The sequence below is a fragment of the Mya arenaria genome, chromosome 8 (genome assembly GCF_026914265.1).
Source record: "Mya arenaria isolate MELC-2E11 chromosome 8, ASM2691426v1".
NCBI lineage: Eukaryota > Metazoa > Mollusca > Bivalvia > Myida > Myidae > Mya > Mya arenaria.
This window is the reverse complement of record NC_069129.1, coordinates 17,910,195-17,933,402: the sequence shown is the minus strand read 5'-3', so window position 1 is coordinate 17,933,402 and position 23,208 is coordinate 17,910,195. Positions and strand designations below refer to the sequence as shown.

Below are 23,208 nucleotides of genomic sequence, written 5' to 3'. Positions count from 1 at the left end.
TCAACATGTGGATTAGTCAGCAAGTTCCACAAAAATACAAGCACTTGTATTGTTCACAAATTCATTTTAATTGACGTGCAGACATCAAGTAAATCTCGACCTATTTTGTGGACCAAATCGCAAATCATCATTATAGAAACACATGCAGAAGCTAAACTTACAAGCACATGAAAATCATACTAATTCCATTTGATGTAATGTTTGCAATGCGGAATGAGAACAACATAAATGTTGATTATTTTGGTTTTATTATATTGCATCTTTATATATTTAACAAGAAATGTTTGTCAAACATTATGCCCCCCCCCCCCGAGCACAATGTTGTCAGGATTACTTGGACAATTGAATAAAATATACATGGACCAAAATGAAAGCTGATTTGTCATTGACATTGCATTGAGGCAGTTTTAAGATTATGACCATTCAAAGTGTGAGGACAGTAGGTACAGATTTTTAATCAAGTTCAATTGATAACTGATAATAACTGATATTTGCAAATAAAAAAGTGTATCCTCTTTGCAGCAGGGATTAAGTAAATATGATAAAATTTTAATGATGAATATGAGTTATGACCATGACCTTATCCTCTATGACATAAAAATCCATAGGGGTCATCAACTGGTCACCCTCAACCTAAATGTCAAGTTTGAGGGCAATGGGTGCAGGCATTGTTAGTTATGTCTCGGACAACCTTTAATCATTCAAGGGCTCTCCAACCTTGACCTTTGGCCTTATGACCCCCAAAATCAAAATGGGTCATCTACTGGTCAGGCCAAACCTCAAAGTTAAGTTTGAGGGTCATGGATGCAGTCATTGTCGAGTTATCACTCAATCAACCTTTTATCATTCAAGGTCCCTGCGACCTTTGACCTAGTGACCCCTAAATTCTAAAGGGGTCATCTATTGGTCAGTCAAGCCTCCATCTCAAGTTTGGTGATCATAGGTCCAGGCATTATTGAGATGTCACTGGGAGAAGCTTTGTTAACGTTTTCGTTTTAGTCAGGCCCAACTTCCAGTCATATTTTGAGGGCTATGGGTGAAGGCATTGTCAAGTTATTACTCCGACAACCTTTTATCATTTATGGTCACTGTGACTTTGACCTTTGGCCGGATGACCCACAAAATCAATAGGGGTCATCTACTGGTCAGGCCCAACCTCAAAGTCTAGTTTGAGGGCCATGGGTGCAGGCATTTTCGAGTTATCACTCAGACAACCTTTTATCATTTAAGGTCACTGTGACATTGACCTTTGACCCAATGACCCCTTAAAGCAATAGAGGTCGTCTGTTTGTCAGGCCTAGCCTCAATGTCAAGTTTTATGACAATAGGTCCAGGGATTGTTGAGTTATCACTCGGACAAACTTTGGTCTACCGACACACCGACTGACCGACATGTGCAAAGCAATATACCCCTCTTCTTCGAAGGGGGGCATAAAAACGACATCACATGGCTTAACCCTATTTTATTTGCCCACCAGTTTTGCCTCATGGTCTTCACGGCAAATCACGATAACAAAATGGCTACCTTGCAGCTGGGGGTCTGGGAACAATAACAAAATCCTGGCTTGCAGGGAAACATGCATGATGTGGTTTCTTATTTATAATAGTATTTATTATAGTATATCCTTGTATTACAGTCAATAGAAATCATATACATGGACTGAAAAGTGTATGCTATATATGAAAAACAGTAATATAAGACAATACAAAACACAGTTGAATATTACCACATAGTTATACAATGTGAAAACCAAAATGCTACTTCTAAGACAAACTTTCCAGGGTTAAATGCTAATAGGTTGATACTCTTCCATAGATTGTTACACGTTATAATACTGAAATAGTTTGACAATATTTGTTTAATTATATTTCAGAACAGTTTTCCAATGAATACCTAAGATTGTCTAATTCATCTTGTTTTTCAATTTCATATATTTACACATATTCTAAACATAAGTTCTACATGTTTAATAAATATAGTTTTCAAAATTATAGACAAATCATTGGTACAAATTATGATCTCTGACCAGCATTTCTATACAACTGGCTACATAAGAAACAAAAAAAGAATTCTTATTCACAACATTTATAATTGTAAACCATACACAAAGGCCTGCCTGTATTACAGGTAAAAGAATTAAAGCTGCACTCTCACAGATTGAACATTTTGACAACTTTTTTATTTTTTGTCTTGGAACAAGCCAATTTTGCGAAAATCCATGAAAACCAGTTATATAAGACTGCTGACAAAAATTAGGTCGTAGATTTTTATATTGAAAGTCAAAAAATGATTTTTTATGCATTTTTCTTAAACCGTTAGTAGTGGTTTAAGCCATAAAACATAAGCCATAAAACATTAATTTTCTGACGAAAATTTGAAAATCTACGATCTGTTTTTTTGTCAGCAATCTAATAACGTTGGTTTGCAGATATTTACACAAAAATTTGCTCTTTCCAAGACAAAAAATAAAAAAAGTTGTAAAAATGGTATATCTGTGAGAGTGCAGCTTTAAGCGTCAAATGCAAAAATGTAAAGAAGAGGCTGAACAAAGTCAACATGATTTGCGAAAATCCAAAATCCAAAATTACAAAATGTCCTAACATACATATGGCACCAAATGAAGTTAAAACAATCTGACCCCAATTTCTCGAAACTTCTTTAGTTCTTTATAACAGGATTAAGCTAAACTCACTATTCTTGTTGTTCTATAATATGCTTTATATTTACTTCTTTAAGAGTTTTTAGAAATTATATAAGAAAAATCTGTATGCTAATTAGAAGATACCATTTTTCATTTATCAAAATCCATTATTAGTATTTATTTTGGCTAATTGAAATAAGCGACTTAAGCCTGTTAAGCTTAAAAAGTTTCGAGAAATTGGAGCCTGGAGACTGTAAATTTCTCTTCCTAATTTATTGACATACGACAAACATAAAACATATATCCATGAGATCAAACTAAAACATTACCTGTGTTCAATGAAAGATGACTGACAAAAACCTTTACATGTACACGTATATCACAGTTCAGGAATGCATTCGAGTTATGTTCAATTAATTGAAAGGTCTGTGTCACAGGTACATTATACAGTTAATGCACTAGCTAAATTCATAGTTGAGTCTTTCCCAATACCTTCTGTATGTTTTACCAGAACAAAACATTGATACCAAATCAATCAATAATTACAATTATTTCATCATGAATAGCTCAGTGGTTTGATCAACGGGCCGGCATGTTGGAGGTTGCCAGTTTGAGACCTACATTTATTTTTAATCTCTTTTTGTTGCATTTAATTTACTTCCAATTTTATGTTCATATTTATCATCGGACTCTTACCTATGTTGCAGTGTCATTCATTTACAATTAACTGTAGGGTACTAGGGTCGATAATAATGAATCCTCAGAAATAAAACTAGTATTCCTTAAACTTATATTTGCCAGAATCGAACTTTAGATTAAAAATCCTATATAAAACCACTGGGCTATGCGGAATGTTAAGACACTGACCTATCAGTTGTATTGTTTCAATTTCCAATCACTTTTTATTTCCTTAAAAAATGATGGAACATACCAAAAAAACAACCAAAGATAAATATAGCTAGTGCAATTAGACCATGATTTTTTTGCACCTTGAAATGACAGTTTGTTTTGTCCTTATCTTGCTTGATCAATGCCTAAATAAATTATAATTAGTAGTAGTCCATGTACTACTAATTATGAAGAACATTGTTGATGTGACCCAAAACCACTGCAGACTATTCAACTATTGATGTGACCCAAAAGCACTGCAGGCTGTTATTCAACAGTTGATATGACCCAAAAACAGTGCAGGCAGTTATTTGACTGTTAATATGACCCCAAAAACACTGCAGGCTGTTATGTAACTGTTGATTTAACCCAAAAACTGTGCAGACTGTTATTTAACTGTTGAAATAACCCCAAAACAGTGCGGGCTATTATTTAACTGTTGATATAACCCAAAAACAGTGCAGGCTCTTATTTAAATGTTGATATGACCCCAAAAACAGTGCAGACTGTTATGTAACTGTTGATATGACCCAAAACAGTGCAGACTGTAATTCAACTGTTGATATGACCCAAAATCAGTGCAGGCAGTTATTAACTATTGATATGACCCTAAAACAATCATGTTTTATGCAGACAACATCAAACTGCTTCAAAATGTATTGACAACAATGCATTAGTATGCCCTGATAATTTAAAACCACTTTCATTGCTCATGTTCATGCTTGATTACATGTAATTTGATTTGTTCATACATGTATATGGATTCTTATGTATATAAAAGTCAGTTTAGTGCTAATAAGCATTACAAGTAACAAGCACATAATACAGTCAAGAACAAAGAATTTCTGTGAAATCATTAATATTCTTTTTTCATGGTTTTTCATTTTTGAAAAAAAAATCTGAAACTGCGATCGTCCTAAATCGTCTGCATAATCTCCACGCGCTGGGCACATGATTTCCCTCCTCTACGTCATACGGTTAATGACACTCGTGCAATAGTGGTACAACATGCCAATTAGTGCATATACCCATGTCAATTATCAATTTAATTGGAAAATTAGGTCATAAAAGAAGATGCACCCTGATCACAGATCAATGTAATCGATTAAATATTTCATTAAAGAACAAAATAGAGTACCGTTATTCAACACGCACATCTTGTAAACCTGGAGATTTTCATGTAAAGCACACATTACAGCACGTGTTTCTGTCATTTTGTTCATAAACAAGAGGCCCAAAAGGGCCTATGCTCTACTGGCATGGCTTTTGTGGTCATATCAATCCAGAGCATGTATGTATGGGTAAAAGGCAACAGACATATAGTTTATGTTTTGTGTTTGGGTTACCTGAAAACGTAGCACGTTCAACATCTGAGCCCAGAAAGTATTGTAAGCAGATTAGTTGCATGAACTATTTTAATATGTGCCAAGTAAAAGTCATCTAAAAAAAAAAATGCTTTCAAAACTGTACTCATAGTAAAATTTTCTGTAGTTTTAAAAGTTAAAAAAAGTTGGTCAAAAGGTCAAAGTCAAGGGCATCCTAGGACAACATTGATCAATTTGAACAAACATTCACAATCAATTGTGCTGAGATGGATGCACGAACACACAAAAAGATTTTCAAACCTTTCCAGATTTATGTTTACCAAACCTGTGAACCCTGGGTGTGGCCAGTAATGACACCAGGTGCATAACTTAAATATTCACAACCAATTTTGTTAAAGATGCACTCTTACTCACAGATTAGATTTACCACAATTAATAATATTGTTTTAATATTCCAAAAAGGATTAACAAATGTCAAAAACAAAGGTTCTCATGACGGATACCCAGCTTAATTTCAAAGAAATGAGCATAAAACAGGGTATTTCTACCTTATGAGACTATAGTAGACCACAGTAAATCTTTTAGCATTCACCAATCATTTAATATTTTTGCGCTTTCAGCTATCAAATACATGGTTATAATATTGTTATCAGTAATTATTATTTTCCATATATGCATTATTTAGAAAGTAGTTAAAGGTTTATCAGTCACAATTGATGTTTGTTAAACATGTGTAGGTATTGTTTTTGAATAAGAGTGTCACTTTAAGATGAATGCGCAAACTACAGAACTTAAAGCTAAAAAATGGCCTTTGGGCTTTCAACAAGAACAAGGCAGAGTAATTCACAAAATCAACTGCAGAAGCAAAAAGCAAATTTTCTCTCAAAATCCTAGACTTGCAAATTGTCTCCCTTAACTCTAGACTTGAATTAACATATACATGTAAACTTGGCTAAAAATAGAATTCGCTCATGCAGACCTGGCTAAAAATAGAAAGCATTTCTTTAAAACTTTCATGGCCCATAATCTAGGCATTCATGGGCGGATCTTGCTGGTTTTCGAAAGGAACCAAGCTTTAATGGATATCTAGATACTGTACAAGTTTCATCGAGATATAATCAAAACTAAAGACTGTATCGTGTTCACAACCAATTGTTTACACAATAGCATTTTTTATACTATCAAGGGCCATAATCTAGGCATGCATGGGCGGATCTGGCTGGTTTTCGAAAGGAACCGAGCTCTAATGGATATCTAGATACTGTACAAGTTTCATCGAGATACAATAAAAACTGAAGACTGTATCATGTTCACAAGCAATTGTTTACAGACGCACGGATGCTCATACTACGTACACATTACCATCGCATAAGCTCGCCAGTAGAGCTAAAAAAATGAATTGATTTATTTTGTTATTTGTTAAAGGCAAATATAATATATTAACAAAACAATTATAGTAAGATATACTGTGAGTTCGGTATTTACGCTGTACACCGCTGTATACTGCGACCTCTCTAAAGAATATACTATGTACGTACATATCATAGTATGTACATTACAATGCAATTGAAAAAGTGAATAAAAGGACAATATTTCGTGGGATCTCTAATTTATGGATCACCCCACCCAAGAAAACCACGAACATTAATGTCCCACGAATGTTAATGATTTCAAAGTAGTTAAAAAGATTAAAATAAAATAACTAAACAAGTACAAAAGTTGAGTACAAAAGTTGCGTAGGAGTATCAAAAGTTGGTATATTCATGCATATGGTAGAAACCTTTATGCCTATTTGCATCTAGATGAATTTATTCAAAATCAATATTTGATCATGCAAAAATGGAAAACTGTTGCAAAACAAAACAAAATTAAAAGATTTTGAAATAAAAAGTAATTTAATCAAATTCAAGGGCCATAACTCTGATGTAACTGGTGCTTGTTTTCAAACCTGGCAGTGATATTGAGTCAAACGCAATCATATTGTCCAAGACTGATGATGAATGGACAAACGTATCACCAGTTAGAGTGCGGACAACATAAATTTGTGAAATAATACTCATTTCAAGGGCCATAACTCAAAATAATTATATTGAATCTAGCAGAGACAAGTTGCACATACACATGTTGTCCAAGTTTGGTGATGATAGGACAAAAGCTTCCTTAGTCAGAGCATGTGCCCTTGGTGACATGGCTGGTTATTAAACTCAAATCATTCATCTGATACACATATTGTCTTATATTGATTATGATCGGACAAAAGAGGTTTAAAAAAAGAGAGTTAAATTAAGGCCAGAATTATTACAACAACAATGACATTTAAGTAAATCATACAAACTGGAACAGAATATTATCGTATCACAAAGAATAACTGGTAAAACAGTAGTTAATATAGAAGCTTAAACCAATACATATACACTAACTATTTTTCAAAATTTTGCATTACATGAGTACCAGTACTATCACAGCTGTACTTTGTTTAAAATGACTACATTTGGACAACACGGTTAGAATAAAATTGATATTATAATATGCTAAGAGAGTAATGTTCCAAAGCTAACAAGAGCTGTCACAGAGACAGCGCGCTCGACTATTCTACCGCTTTTCAGTGTAAGGATTGAAAAGTTTTGGCAAAACATGCATTGATCACTGTTAGATTAGATTTCAATGCAATACATGATGCTCTGAGATATTAACATAAATGTGGTTACACTCAAAATTTTAACCAGAATTTCTAAGTCTAATAATAGAGGGCCATTATTTGCAATATACAGTTACCTAACTTGGTTATTCAAGTAGGTTGGGTGGTTGAATACCATTGTATAACTCTCAAAGCAATACATCAAGTAGTTGCTGAGATATTATCCTTTGTGTGCTAACATGCAAGATCTTTTCAAGAATTTCTAAGTCGAATAATAAAGGGCAATTATTTGCATTAAATGCAAACTAGAGTTATCTAACTATTTAACTATCTAAATAAGTAGGTTGGATGGTTGAGAATCATTGTATAAAGTCTCAATGCAATACTTCAAGTAGTTGCTGAGATATTAACCTAAGTATGCTTGCACGCAAAACCGTAACCAGAATTTCTAAGTCAAATAATAAAGGCCTATTATTTGCATTAAATGCAAACAAGAGTTATCTAACTTGGTTAATTAAGTAGGTTGGATGGTTGAGTATCATTGTATAAAGTCTCAATGCAAAACCTCAAGTAGTTGCTGAGATATTAACCTATGTGTGCTTGCACGCAAAACCTTAACCAAGGTGTGACGCTGAAGCCGACACCACCGCCGACGCTTGGGTGAGTAGTATAGCTCTCCTTATTCTTCGAATAGTCGAGCTAAAAACAATAATAATGTGCACATTTAGAATACATTAAAATACAACAGAACCTGAATGTGATAAAAGTATTTATACAGTGCAAAAAAGTCATACAAAATAAATTGAACAGTAAATATACCTTGGGCAGTATTCATACAACAACTTAAGGTAATTCCTAACTTAAGTTGATTTCTTAACATTTTCATACTCAATTTGAAAGAAAAGATTAAGTGATTTTTACATAAAAGTATGCATTTTTAGTTAAGCATAAAAGTATGCATTTCAGTTATGAAGTACAAAAGTATGCATTTTCAGTTATTAAAAGCATAATACACATGTAGTATGCATTTTCAGGCATAAAAGTATGCATTTTAAAGTGACACTCTTATTCAAAATTAATACATATGCATGTATAACAATCATAAATTTGGCTGATAAACCTTAAACTACTTACTAAATAATGCAATTATGGAAAATATAAATTACTGATAACAAGAGTGTAACTGTGTATTTAATAGCTGAAATTGCAAAAAATATTAAATGATTGGTGAGTGCTAAAAGATTTACTGTGATCTACTATAGTCTTCTAAGGTAGAAATACCATGTTTTATGCTCATTTCTTTCAAGTTAAACTAGTTATCCTTTATTAGAACCATTGTTTTCGATATTTATTCATCCTTTTTGGAATATTAAAACATTTTTATTAATTGTTGTAAATCTTATGTGGGAGTAAGAGTGCATCTTTAAGTTATTAAAGCATAAAAGTATGCATTTCAGTTAAGCATAAAAGTATGCATTTTTAGTTCAGTCAATGGAAGTTTTTCAGAAATTCTCCAGCAAGACAGTCACACATTTAGGAAAAAGACTTAAGATAGAAAATGACATAAACAATTATGAATGAAAATGAAAATCAAAAATTCAGGGTCTAAGCACAAGACAGACTCAACTTCTTTTGTGTATGGAGTTATTACCTTATTGCCCTGTGTGCTAGAACTACAATTACCCAAGCGATCACAACCTTTGATGATTGTCTATAATTCTACAATGTACAAATAGCAAAATTAATCTAAATAAAACTAGAAGCGCCGCAATGCGACGAAACCAGGTTTTTGTTATGGGCAATCAGAAATTATAGCTAATTAATTTCTTGTATGAGCAAGTTCAATCTGCAGCTTCATATACGCTATATTCACACTAAGATTCATCACTATCCATCAATTCTAACTAAGTTGTTGGGCAAAAAAACATTTTTCTATTTTTAGGAACAGTGACCTTGACCCCACCTCCCAAGCTAGCTCATCACATAAGCTACCTTCGCTCTATGTTTCATCAATATCTGTCAATGCTAACTAAAGTTATTCGGCAGAAACCATTTTTCTATTTTCAGTAATAGTGACCTTGACCCCACCCCCCTCAAAAGAAATTCCAAGCTTGCTCTTCACATAAGCTACTAGTACCTACAAACAAAATTCGTCAATATCTATCAATCCTAACTAAAGTTATTGGGCAGAAACCATTTTTCTATTTTAGTAACAGCAGGGCTTTTTCTATAGTACCCACGGGTCCGACTATCGGACCCATTACCAAAGCAAAATATAAGATATTTTTCCCAATCTTCAGAAAAAAATCCCAATCCAAAAAAAAAAAAATATATATATATATATATATATTTTTAGAAATTATTTTTACCTGTACTGGTTCATTTTCAACATCCTAATAAATTATGTGATGTGAAGTTCTTTTGGTAATTGAACTCAGAAATCATTTATTTTCATCACATTCAGAGATATGAAATATTATCTGTCATGATTTATTGCAATAGATATTTACACCCCAAGGATTGATATTTCAGCCAATGTGGGTCTTTTAAAGGGAAAATAAAACTAATATTAAATCATTTCCTAATTCACAGGAGACTAGACACCTTTTTCTCTTCACTGTAAAATTTCCCAATTTCCCCATTTTCACGACGCAAAATTTCCCAAAATGTCTAGGGTCTTTTTCCCAAAATGGGCAGAAAAAGCCCTGAACAGTGACCTTGACCTTAGCTCCACCCCCCTCAAAAGCAATCCCAAGCTAGCTCTGTACATAAGCTACCTACACACCAAGTTTTATCAATATCCATCAATGCTAACTAAAGTTATTGGGCGGACACCATTTTTAAATTTTTAGTACAGTGACCTTGACCTTAGCCCCTCACCACTCAAAAGCAATCCCAAGCTAGCTCTTCACATGCTACCTACACACCAAGTTTCATCAGTATCTGTCAATCCTAACTAAAGTTATTGGGCAGAAACCATTTTTCTATTTTTAGTAACAGTGACCTTGACCTTAGCCCCTCCCCACTCAAAAGCAATCCCAAGCTAGCTCTTCACATAAGCAACTTACACACCAAGTTTCATCAATATTGGTCAATGCTAGCTAAAGTTATTGGGCAGAAACCATTTTTCTATTTTAAGTTACAGTGACCTTGACCTTAGCCCCTCCCCACTCAATAGCAATCCAAAGCTTTCTCTTCACATAAGCTACCAACACACCAACTTTCGTCAATATCTATCAATCCTAACTTAAGTTATTGGGCAGAAACCATTTTTCTATTTTTAGTAACAGGCGACCTTGGCCTTAGCCCCACCCCCTCAAAAGCAATCCCAAGCTAGCTCTTCACATAAGCTACCTACACACCAAGTTTTATCAATATCTGTCAATGCTAACTAAAGTTATTGGGCAGAAACCATTTTTCTATTTTAAGCAACAGTGACCTTGACCATTTTTTATTTTAAGTAATAGTGATCTTGACCTTAGCCAATCCCCACTCAAAAGCATTCCCAAGCTAACTCTTCACATAAGCAATTTAGACACCAAGTTTCGTCAATATCTATCAATGCTAACTAAAGTTATTGGGCAGAAACCATTTTTCTATTTTAGTAACAGTGACCTTGACCTTAGCCCCACCCCCTCAAAAGCAATCCCAAGCTAGCTCTTCCCATAAGCTACCTACACACCAAGTTTCATCAATATCTATCAATGCTAACTAAAGTTATTTAACAGAAACCAATGTTTGACGCCCGCCCGCCCGTCCACCCAACGACCACCTCATTCTAACAACCCGGTTTTCGTTGAAAACCTGGTTGAAAATTCTCAACACGAATAATCATTGCTTATCTGACACATATTTGTTCAATCATCAATTCTAACAGATGACAAGAGAAACACTTCTTTCTTCGCATGAAAATCAAACTTATCAAAATATTAGCATTACTTAGAGAATAAACTACAAATTAGCGGATGATATTTAAGTTTGTAAGTATCTATAATGGAATAATGAGTTTTAAACAAAGTTTGATTAATATTTGAGCCAAAGATCACAATAACGCCATACAACAAGCTGACAAGTTTTGAAACAGATAAAAGGGTAAATGCATCTATCTAACATATGACTGTCAGTGAACATTATAAAACACAAACATGAAGTACTGACACTTAAGTTTTGACACGTGTGTATGTAGCTATCTGGCCAAGCGGCACGTGAACTCCTTGCAGCATGGTTTTCCCTTCCACCTCCTTCCCAGAGAGCTCATCTCGCCAACGCCCATGCGGCAGCAGAACATCCCGATGGGTTTGCCCCAAGGACAGCACAGGTGCGACTAGCAAGTCGTCACCAACTGTGAACTGATCATCAACGGTCTGCAGCCCTGGGTCTATCGGGTCTGACCACCATAGTGGCCTTATCACTGGGGCACCTGAAAGAATGAAGGTCTATATTCATTACTGTTGCACCAAATGTTCAGGTACATATACCTGTTATTTTTTTATCATGTAACAATTATTGTTGTATATTTATCAAAATTGTAATTGGCAATGATGGTTGAACATCATCATACATGTCACACACAGGTGGCTGTCTTGACAAGACATGTATAATTAAAAAACATCTACATTTTGTATGTAGGTTTTGAAAATACAGTTAAACCTGTGTTAAGCGGCCACCTTTGGGAAAAGGTCAAAGTGGCTGCTTATAACAGGTGGCCACATAATCCAGATGGGAAAATTGTACTCAATGTGCTTCTGATCTTATCAATATCTTTCAATCCCTTAAATACATACCGTAATTCACCCAGTACCCAATAATATAAAAAGGCTAATATACATGTATAATGCCCCAGGAGTTATTCTGTAAGCATATACATTATTCTGTAAGCATATACATTTGTACATTTCTTTAATAATGTATGACTCTTGTAAAGTCTTAGTGTGCAAGTATTCACTCACCAGTGGACTCATACTCCCTGGCAGCTTTGATAACATGAGGAGCCACAACATTCTTATGAACATCAATGAACTTCTTGGCAATCTGCATCACCTCCTCACTGTACATCCATGGTGGAAACGAGAACGCCATACATGGCATGTATGCAGCCAGAGACAGCCAACGTATGTATAACTCCCTGTCTGGAACACCGAGATTACCCTCTGAGCTCGATGAGTTGGTTTTATAAACCCCAGGCCCTCCCACAATGTTTGGTATCACATAAGGGTACCCCAAAATACCTAAAGTTAATACTGAGGGAATGACAGAGTTAATTCCACCTTTACTTGTCCATGACGACACATTACTAGATATTTGAACTATCACTGCACTTCTTTGGCTTTGAACAGCGAAAGATGAAATTGTTTTAGTATAAAACTTCTGAGCAATGCTACTGTATCTCTTTGCATATAATTCTATATTGATATTATTGGTCTTAAAATGTTTTTCCACATTAAATTCTAAGTATTCCATTTCGCCTCCAGTTAAATGATATCCATCAAGTCCAAACTGAACGAGTATACCCTTCAACTGCTCTACGAACCAATTATAAGTATGTTCTGAAAGTAAGTCAATCACATAGGTCTTTATTCCGTGGTAATCAAGCACTATCGGATTGTTGTAGGAGTCTTTAAGAAATACGGACTCATTGAAAGTCTTCATTGATACGTTTACAAAAGGTGACACTGAAAGGAAAGTTTCAAAACCATAATCCCTCACATACATTAAAGACTGATGAGAATTCATAAACTTTGTCCTAGCGAAAGGATCACTGTTAAAAAGAGATAGGGCGACATCATGGATATCCATGACACCTCTTTCAAGCTCCTTGTCCATTACATCTTTGGAAAATGTCAGAAGATTCTCTTGATTCACTGAGTTTTTATACATTGGGTATGTGGACCATATAGGTTTCTGGAAGACCTCATCTTTCGGAAGCTGCATCGGTAAATGAACGAATTTACTCAACACATATCTATGGATTTTTTTCAGATTGCCAGCTTTACAAACTTTATACTGCAAAACACTCATATAATCTGACTGTGAATAGAAACATAGAAGTTTATCAGGCTGGTTTATGCTTACATGCAAAGGGTAACTACTGTCCACAATCACAGCAACCCCGTGTGAGTTAATCCAAAACCAGTCTAATACATTTCCCACCAAATTTTCACCACTTACACTATTCTCAAGATTCCTGGTTCTATAAGCTTGAAAAGGTAAGTCTACTTTGTTCAGAGGCCATTTCTGATCCGAAAACAATGATCCACCATACCAGTTTGTGTCCGACATTGAAAAGCAAGTGTGTGGTTTGTAGTTATCATACCCTGCAGACCAGGTCAATGTATGGCACACAGCATGTTCATCGGTGTGAAGTTCTACTTCGAGTTTAACCTTCGGAATCCATGAGGCGCAGAGATGATGACTTTTGTTGTAGTCTCCACAGTGGACAGGCCTTCCATCCATCTGTTGGGCGTCCGGCATGGAGCCTCTCAGGTACACATCTTTACCTTGTTTCAGAAAATAAAGCCCTGTGAGGAAGTCAAACTCGATATCCCCGACCCAGACCATTGAGATGGTCTGTAGTGCCTGAAACATGTTTGGTGACTGGCCATACGAGGCACACGCATAAAATAACAGCACAGCGGTGAACACAATCATCAGCCAGCAACGCCAAGATTTCAGCAGCTGTATCCATGGATATCTGGAAACAAAGTTCTCTCAAGTTATTAAAGGTTTAAAGGCTTTTAGCCTGGTTTTAAAAAGGACAGGGTGCTGCAGAAAAAGGACAGGGTGCTGCAGAAAAAGGACATGGTGCTACAGAAAAGGGACAGGGTGCTGCAGAAAAGGGACAGGGTTCTGCAGAAAAGGGACAGGGTGCTACAGAAAAGGGACAGGGTGCTACAGAAAAGGGACAGGGTGCTACAGAAAAGGGACAGGGTGCTACAGAAAAGGGACAGGGTGCTACAGAAAAGGGACAGGGTGCTACAGAAAAGGGACAGGGTGCTACAGAAAAGGGACAGGGTGCTACAGAAAAGGGACAGGGTGCTACAGAAAAGGGACAGGGTGCTGAGGGACAAAAGGACATATTGAATCCGGAAGTGAATAATTAAAGCATTATGAATTTCATAGAAGATGTTAGAAATTTGAAATAATATTAGGTTTCAACTACAAAATATGTAAAGTTTCTCAGATCCATAATCATATTAAAAGTTTTAATTAGAAGCAATGAAATATTTGATCATCTTAAGCATTTAATTCTTTGAAGGCAAGAGGGTGCACATTCTGTTCTCAATGAGTAAAAAAGCGTATCTCTTTATCAGCATAATATATGCATAAAAAAGTGAAAACATGTATATTTGCCATTATATAACTATTTTGGCCAGATTTAGTATTTTTCCCGAAGTCGACTTTTTTTCCAAATTTGCAAGGCAAAGGCGATAAAAATAATTCCAAAAAAATCACTGACCCACATCCTTTTAAGTGGGAGGTCAACACTTATTCCACTACAACCACATCACCCAAATTCCTCCATAACAATTTCATGATAATAATAAATAGTTCTGAACACATAATATTGTGTATGGACATGATTGTACATAGTATTTTATCCATTTTTATCCACATATTTCAAACATATATTTACATAATTATTTATATTTTTAACCACATATGATTATAGATGATTGGTGTGAAAATATTCTATACTTGGACCGCAGCCTCCGCCAGTGTAAATTCAGCATCCTGAATGTTGTTCAGCCAAGCAAATACTTCATTGCTGAAATATATTTTTTTAAGTTAAGAAAAAGGACAACATTTATTGTCATTTTAAGTCAGTGAAAACTATCTAAAATTAAAACATATTCATAAACTTAACCCTTTTTTTTGTAAGTGATTTGGTTTTCTCTGGATAACTTCACAAGGCTCTCTATTATATTTGGATAATTAAAGAAAGGTATCAAATAGTGATCTTCCGATGATCAATTATAATCGAATATTGATTGGTTGGGCCTGAAATCGACCAATGATTGAATTTTATCATAATTGAGGATTAACCGGAGAGTTGTTTTTCTTCTTTCCTCTCATTATTTGCATTTAATTAATGTCTGCCAATTTTCTCCTCTGAGTTCATTTATACACTCTGAAGTGTTCAGTTGTTATTGTTAAAGCTGCACTCTCACAGATTGAACGTTTTGACAACTTTTTTTATTTTTTGTCTTGGATTGTGCACATTTTTTCGAAAATGCATCGGAACCAGTGTTATAAGACTTGTGACAAAATTCAGATCGCAGATTTTCATATTAAAGTTAAAAACATTGGTGTTTATGCATTTTTCTTAAAACGTTAGAAATACTTTTAGCCATAAAACATTAATTTTCAAACAGAAGTATGAAAATCTGCAATCTGATCTTTTGTCAGCAGTCTTAGATCACTGGTTTGCACATATTTACGCCCAAAATGGCTCGCTCCAAGACAAAAAATCAAAGAATTATCAGAGCAGTAAATCTGTGAGAGGGCAGCTTTAACAAAGAAAGCAACAACAACACTAAATAACTTCAAATATACACATACCTTAAGCATAGTTAAGGATTACGAGTTATTGCACAAAAACAAAACTACAATAAAGGTCTTGTCAAAATCTGATTTTACTATAAGTAATCAGTTACTTGAGTGGAACTGATTATCGATAGTCAAACTAGAACCAATTCACAGGACAAGACAAGACTAGTCGCCCATTGAGGGGAGATACAAAAGCTTTCCAACCAATCAAGTTTTGAACATTATGGATGAAATGGTGATGGTGTCAGGTCAATTCAGCCAAACTCAACGTATATATGTGTTTAACGAATAAAGCCCTTTAAGTTAACGCGGTTGAGGGGTTTCACATAGAGTGGACTGTATCATTATATTAAAAATTGAGTGGTCAGGTTTTCTTTTGACAAAGAACCTGTTTTCCCGAAGTTGGCGAATCTTGAAATTGACAGACCAAGACGCGAAAATATATTGCTTCTTGACTTAATTATTATTCAGACAAGAATTTTAGTAAAACTTCTTAGACATTTTATGTTTTTTCAATGTGGTTTTAATCAATTAAAGATCTTACCTTAAGAATTCTTGGTGGATAACCTGGATACAAACGGAAACCCGGTTTTGTTGGTTTTGTTGATTTTAGTACGACACGCTTGATCGGCATTTCTGAGCCTGAGGTTTTACACATTAAATCGAGTTTACCGGTTTCGCTTCGGCGGCTAAGCACCCTTAGGGCAGAAAGGGTTGAATAATTTTGCTTTTTACAATCTATCTTTATCAATTTTAACCTATGTAAATCATACATTAGAAGTATGTATGTGTGTTTCACAAAACAAATGTGTAAGATCAGTTTGTGTTTGTTCAGAACTTTTTATAGGCGCGTAGGAGCTGGGGCCGCAGGGGCCGCGACCGCGGCCCCAATATTCTGGCTAGTAACGACAATGGGGCCGCGAATATTTGATACCGATTTTCTTAATAATCGCATTTGAAATAAAACTACGCGCATATAGATCAATACCAGTTTGACACGATATTGAATAAACAGGTCACCATGTCATAATTAAACCTGTGACCATCTAGCTAATTGGCGTGTGAATGGCGTGAAAACAGTCGGCGGATTTTTAAAGACGGGTAAGTGAAAGAAGAGGCAATAATTAAGACAATAGCCAACGATATGTATTATTTCAAACTCATCACATTAAATTTTGACTTTAAAATGGACGTTCCAAATCAGCCTAAAAGTTTTAAATTTCCAAAGAGATCTTTTGGCACTAAAAAACTGAACACATGGCATTCAACACGCAATGGTTCCAAAGTCACTCGTGGCTTCACTATGAAGAGGTAAACTGCGCTAATTTGTTATTTAACATACATTGTGAGACTGCGCAAATATGAATAAATGCTACTAAACGATAATAGTTTTATATCTATCAACTATTTTAACCGAAAAAGGTTTAGATAAAAATATGAAAATAAAACCTGAACTCACTGGAAATCGAGTATTTCTATGTTTAAAATTGAAAAAAAATCTCGACGGTAGGGGACACCCCTCGAGAGCCCACCCCTTCCGCGGCCCCAATGTCACTTTCCTTCCTACACGCCTGTAAATTAAAAAGTTCTGAACAAACACAATCTGATCTTCTAGATATTTCGTATCTTACTACTGCTTAATTTTGACGACGTCACAATCTGGATTTTTATGATAATTGTTACCATTCTGTTTTGATTATATTAAAAGCAAAAGTGTTTGTTATGATAGCGTTACTCTTCTTAATCTGGGACCAATAATAATCCTACTCCCAGTCTAAATTAATAGCCAGTCCACTGAAGTTATGAAACACCTTGATAAACATCTTTATTGAGGGTCACATGATCAAACTGGACCATCCAAAAATCCAAAATTGTTATTGTAAAATAAATCTGTAAAATGTGTTTGATAAAAAAAACCTTTCCAAACATACAATTGTATACACTGATAAAAGAAAAAAGAAACAGCAATATACAAAATAACGTATGTCTTATATAAATACCGTTATCAAAAACCTTTGGACACATTAAAAGGGTATTTCACCTCTTTCCGAAAACTCACAGGCTACATTTTCTTGCTTGCATTACGAACCATACGATTCGGTTAAACAAAGCTCAGAAAATGAAGTTTCGGAGGATGTTTTGTTTTTTTATTAAATGGGTGAACTTGAATGTTCATTGACAATTCATTACATATAACAGTATGAAAATTACAATGTGAAAACCGTAACCCAACTATGAAATAGACATGAGCGTCTTATAACCTCCAGTTTTTTCAAATTAAGCTATTTTAGCTTATTTATTTTGTTTATACCTTATTTTATGAAAATAACATTGAAGGAATGATTATTTTAAATAAATGAATAATATCTTGGTTAAAATATGAAAAATATTAATATATAAAGCAATATGGTATTCAGTGTGTGAAGATGGTCACTAATACTACTATTATTTCAATGCTAACCAGTGCTATACGACGTTACAAAATCAGCTATTCTTTTATACAAACGTATCTTGTATGTTACACTATTAAAAAATAATCAGTTGCAGAGGGTAATCTCAATGAATATTTCTTTGAAAATGTAAATATAAGTATTGATCGCATTTTTTTTGCGTTTATGCTTTATGAACGCAGTAGGGCAATGCTTTATGAACGCAGTAGGGCAAGCGAGCAAATGACCAATAAGCGCTAGCGAATTAAGTTAAGAAATTACTTAAGATGTTTTATGAATACCAGCTTCATTTCTATCATCAAACCCCTTATCATCTCGAATGTATTCATCCAAAGCTTACAAGTGACACACTAAGCTCAATACTAAACCCAGTAAGCCTTAAGTTTATTATTATTTGTATTACTAGTACCTGGGATATTTACGCTCCAAAGGGTGGCAAACATCAATCTGATCGTCTGTCCGTTCATCCATCCCGTCCCCACGGTTTCCGATCAACATCTGAAGAACGCATAGGTCCTGGCTTGTCATGACCAGCAGATAAAGCCTTTTGGTTCTGAGGTAAGTTGGTCAAAGGTCAATGTCATGATGACCTTCAGATTACCTTCAGCTGAAAATCGGTTTCCGTTCAATATTATATGAAGCACACTTAGGCTCAGGGATATTAAACGTTCTAGGTAGGTAGGACATGACCATTGTATAAACTCTATTGATTTTGAGGTCAGTGGGTCAAAGGTCAAGGTCGTGGTGACCTTCAGTTGAAATTCGGTTTACACTCAATATCTGAAGAACACTTTGGCTCAGGGACATCAGACTTTGTAGTATGATTAGTCATGACTAGCTGATCAAACATTATTATTTTGAGGACAGTGGATAAAAGGTCAAGTTGGTCATGAGTATCAGTTTTCGATCAATATTTGAAGAAAAAAAACCGCCTTTGCCCGAGGACCTCGAACTTTGTAGGCAGGTTTGTAATGACCAGCAGATGAAACCTTTGGCTTTTGAGGTCAGTGGGTCAAATGACAAGATCGTTGTGACAGGAAGTATACAGATGTATTGTATACAGGTTCCTCAAACTTGGTATGCTGGTGAACTGCACCACCTGCTTCCTTTTAGTTATGTTTCAAAAAAACATTAGCGGCGTCTTTGATACTTTGCATCAAGCTTACACTTGCACACAAATCGATCCAATAACAGGGTGCCGTGTAATTTTAGTTTATGGTGTCGGCACACAACCATGTGCTCTTCAGCTTTTCTCACTAAACGTAGCAGGCTGAAGCGCTTTAAGTGCTTTGCTTATATCATTGGTTGGTAGTAATACCCACACGTGCAGGAATAAGGCAATGGGTTATATTGTGAAACATTGATCAGGGAATATTTACATAGTTGATTGATAAAACGTCACCAATATTGTGATTCACGTATGGGTGCACGAGTTAGGAATATTTTCGAAGGTTGGAATATCATGTTTATAGATTAGATCTTAATTTGATTTCTTAAACTTTGACAACATATAAAGCATTTTGTATTGCGTGTCTTGAATAATTCATCAAACTTTATCAAATTTGGATGTTTCCAATGTTATCGATGAATGATTTTTTTCTTTCATCTTCGAAATTTCGGCATGTTAAACATAAAAACTCATGTTACAAATACATGACAAAAAGCATGATGACATATATCATATACATATTGAGGCATTACAAACATTATTTTATGCTCCCCGAAAGGAGAGCATATAGTTGCCACTTTGTCCGTCCGTCCGTCCGTCCGTCAACAATTGCTTAAAAAAACATCTCATCTAAAAGTACCTGGCCAAATTCAATGAAACTTTACAGGAAGCTTCCTTTGGTAACCCTCTACAAAAATACAACATGGGGTCACGATTGATCAACAACAACAACAAAATGGCCACCTTCCTGTTTTGCTTTAAAAAAAACATCTCTTCTGAAACTACCAGTTCAAATTAAATGAAACTTTACAGGAAGCTTCCTTGGGTGACCCTGTACAAAAATGCAACAATGGGTTACGATTGATCATCATCATCAACAACAACAACAACAACAACATGGCTGACTTCCTGTTTTGCTTTAAAAAAATCATCTCTTATGAAACTACCACTCCAAATTCAATGAAACTTTACAGGAAGCTTCCTGGGGTGACCCTCTACAAAATATAGCATGGGGTCACGATTGATCAGCAACAGCAACAACAGCAACAACAACAAATTGGCTGACTTCCTGTTTTGCTTTACAAAAAACATCTCCTCTGAAACTACCAGGCCAAATTCACTGAAACTTTACAGGAAGCTTCATTGCATGACCCTCTACAAAAATACAACAAGGCATTGAGATTGATCAACAACAACAACAAAATGGCCGACTTACTGTTTTGCTTTAAAAAAATCTCTGAAACCACCAGGCCAAATTCAATTTACAGGTAGCTTCATAACATGACCTTTACAAATATAAAACAAGGCATCGTCATCAGTAAATATATGTTTAAATTGCAACATTTTTATTAATGCTTTATCACAGAGTTGTGGCCTTTTCCTTGGGTGAGCGTTTTAGGGCCATCATGGCCCTCTTGTTTCATAATTGGTGCTTGTCCGGGCCATAACTTCAAAACTACTGATGGGATTGAAATAAAACTTGGTACTTAGATAGATTGCAATGAGAGGAAGTGAAGTTCACAAGCACCATAATCCTATCATGTATATTAAGGTAGCATACTTTCTCCACTTGAAACTCTTTAGTTTTAATGCTTTGGCCTATGTTGTTAAGCACAGGACTACAAATCTTTTGAGGATTTCAAGGTAGCGGTTCAAATCCATCCAGAACCATATGTTTTCCGCTTTTTTTTTCTTACATATTTTAGCAGGAGTTTGTCCGCGCAATATCTTCAATATTTGTGGATTTAAATTGCTGCTTTTTTATTTCATTTCTTGTAAACTACCTTTAAATTTATTTCTCAAACCTGCCCATGTTCTGAATCTTTCCAACTGTGTATAATAATGCTACAACAATTTACCTTCTGCCAGCACATTGTATTACAAGTTCTGACTTTTCATAGAAAACGGGCGTATGGGGAGCATCCATCGCTTCCATCGATATTCTTGTATATACTTAACATACATTTTTATACATATTATATAATCAAAATTTATATAAAAAAAGGTTCATTATGGGATATACATGTATTTAGATAATTACGTACGACACCTTACTTGAAACATAATATATAAAGTCAAACAATAAGGGAGGAGTACATTAATATATGTTACATCTCTCAAAATGAATTTGTCAAAAGTATATTTAAGGAATTTGTTTTATTTTAAGTACATAGTGAAATGTATCACCAATACATTTTTGTTATCATAAAGTTCACATTTTCTTTCATTTAGCTGTTTATTATAGCAGCTTCAATTGGTAGTCAAATATTTATTGTTCTGAACTTTACTAAATGTCTTAAAACTTAGCAGGAGCTTTAAAGTGACACTCTTATTCAAAATCAATAAATACACATGTATAACAAACATAAAATATTACTGATAAACCATTAACTACTAACTAAATAATGCATTTATGGAAAATATTACCTACTGATAACAATATTGTAACCGTGAATTTAATAGCAGAAAGCGCAATGATTATTAAATGATTGGTGAATGCTAAAAGATTTACATGGTCTACTATAGTCTCATAAGGTAGAGATAGCGTGTTTTATGCTCATTTCTTACAAATTTAACTCGGTATCTTTCATAAGAACCATTGTTTTCGACATTTATTCATCCTTTTTGGAATACTAAAACTATATTATTAATTTTGGTAAATCTTATTTGGGAGTAAGAGTGCATCTTTAACTCAATAGTTGTCAAAACCAAACGTTTTTTAAAACAATCTATAGCTACAACATTTCTTGACGTGTATAAAGAAGAATACCGCTTATTTACTAATAAATCAAATAACTTCATTTGAACAGATGTTTTAAGCCATATTGTATTTGGAAAGCCATGAGTTTTCCAAATGTTAATCATACCACATTTAACAAATATAGAATTGACTGGATTTAATTGTTTATTATTATTTTATGATACATATATCTACAAAGCATCACATAATATTCAGACACTGGAAGTTTTGTTTTAGAAGGAGCTATTAGCTTTGACCAACAAGTGTTTATTTGTGTATCTATATCTATTTGCTGTGGTTTTACACCGGTTTCTCCATTATCCATACATTTTGGTATTCTACTTTTTACATTCAGAACATGTTTAAAATGTACTTTTTCCATTATATAAGTATTTCCATAGCCCCATTCTTCACATCCATAGAACAAAACTGGTAATATATTTTTCGAAGATTGATTCAACTCAACTCAACATTTTTAGCTTTACTAAAATAACCACTTGCAGTAAAAGTCACACCTAAAAAATTATATTCAGAGGCCACATCAATATTCCTACCACATCTAATTTTGTAATGTCAAAATAATTAGTTATTTTTACATTTATCTATTATTTTACTGTTTTATTTGATGTTCGTAAACCTTTTTTAAATAAATTCCATGTGCTTTTGGAATAATAATATGTACTGAAAAGATTTGTGAACACTATAAATGTTCGCATTGTTATTTATCTGCTTGAAGCCAGGAACTAAACTGTTGTAAATCTGCCTGGTACAATAGCAGGAAGTGAACTTATCTTTAAAGTGTACATATGA

The 23,208-nt window shown here is 34.5% G+C and overlaps 1 protein-coding gene across 2 annotated transcripts; it reads right to left on the bottom strand.

The window, feature by feature from the left end:
• Nucleotides 1-231: 231 nt before the first annotated feature.
• LOC128243233 (myogenesis-regulating glycosidase-like) lies at nt 232-16,666 on the bottom strand. Of its 2 annotated transcripts, XM_052960852.1 has the most exons (5): nt 16,585-16,666; nt 15,189-15,258; nt 12,443-14,184; nt 11,652-11,913; nt 232-9,212 (listed from the first exon to the last, which is right to left on the bottom strand). In XM_052960852.1, the coding sequence occupies exons 2-4, from the start codon at nt 15,221-15,223 to the stop codon at nt 11,654-11,656; spliced, it is 2,037 nt and encodes a 678-aa protein (XP_052816812.1). In that variant the 5' UTR covers nt 15,224-15,258; nt 16,585-16,666; the 3' UTR covers nt 232-9,212; nt 11,652-11,653. The 2 variants fall into 2 exon arrangements, with proteins under 2 accessions (XP_052816812.1, XP_052816810.1); XM_052960850.1 differs by having other exon boundaries at nt 232-11,913.
• Between the last annotated feature and the right edge of the window lie 6,542 nt (nt 16,667-23,208).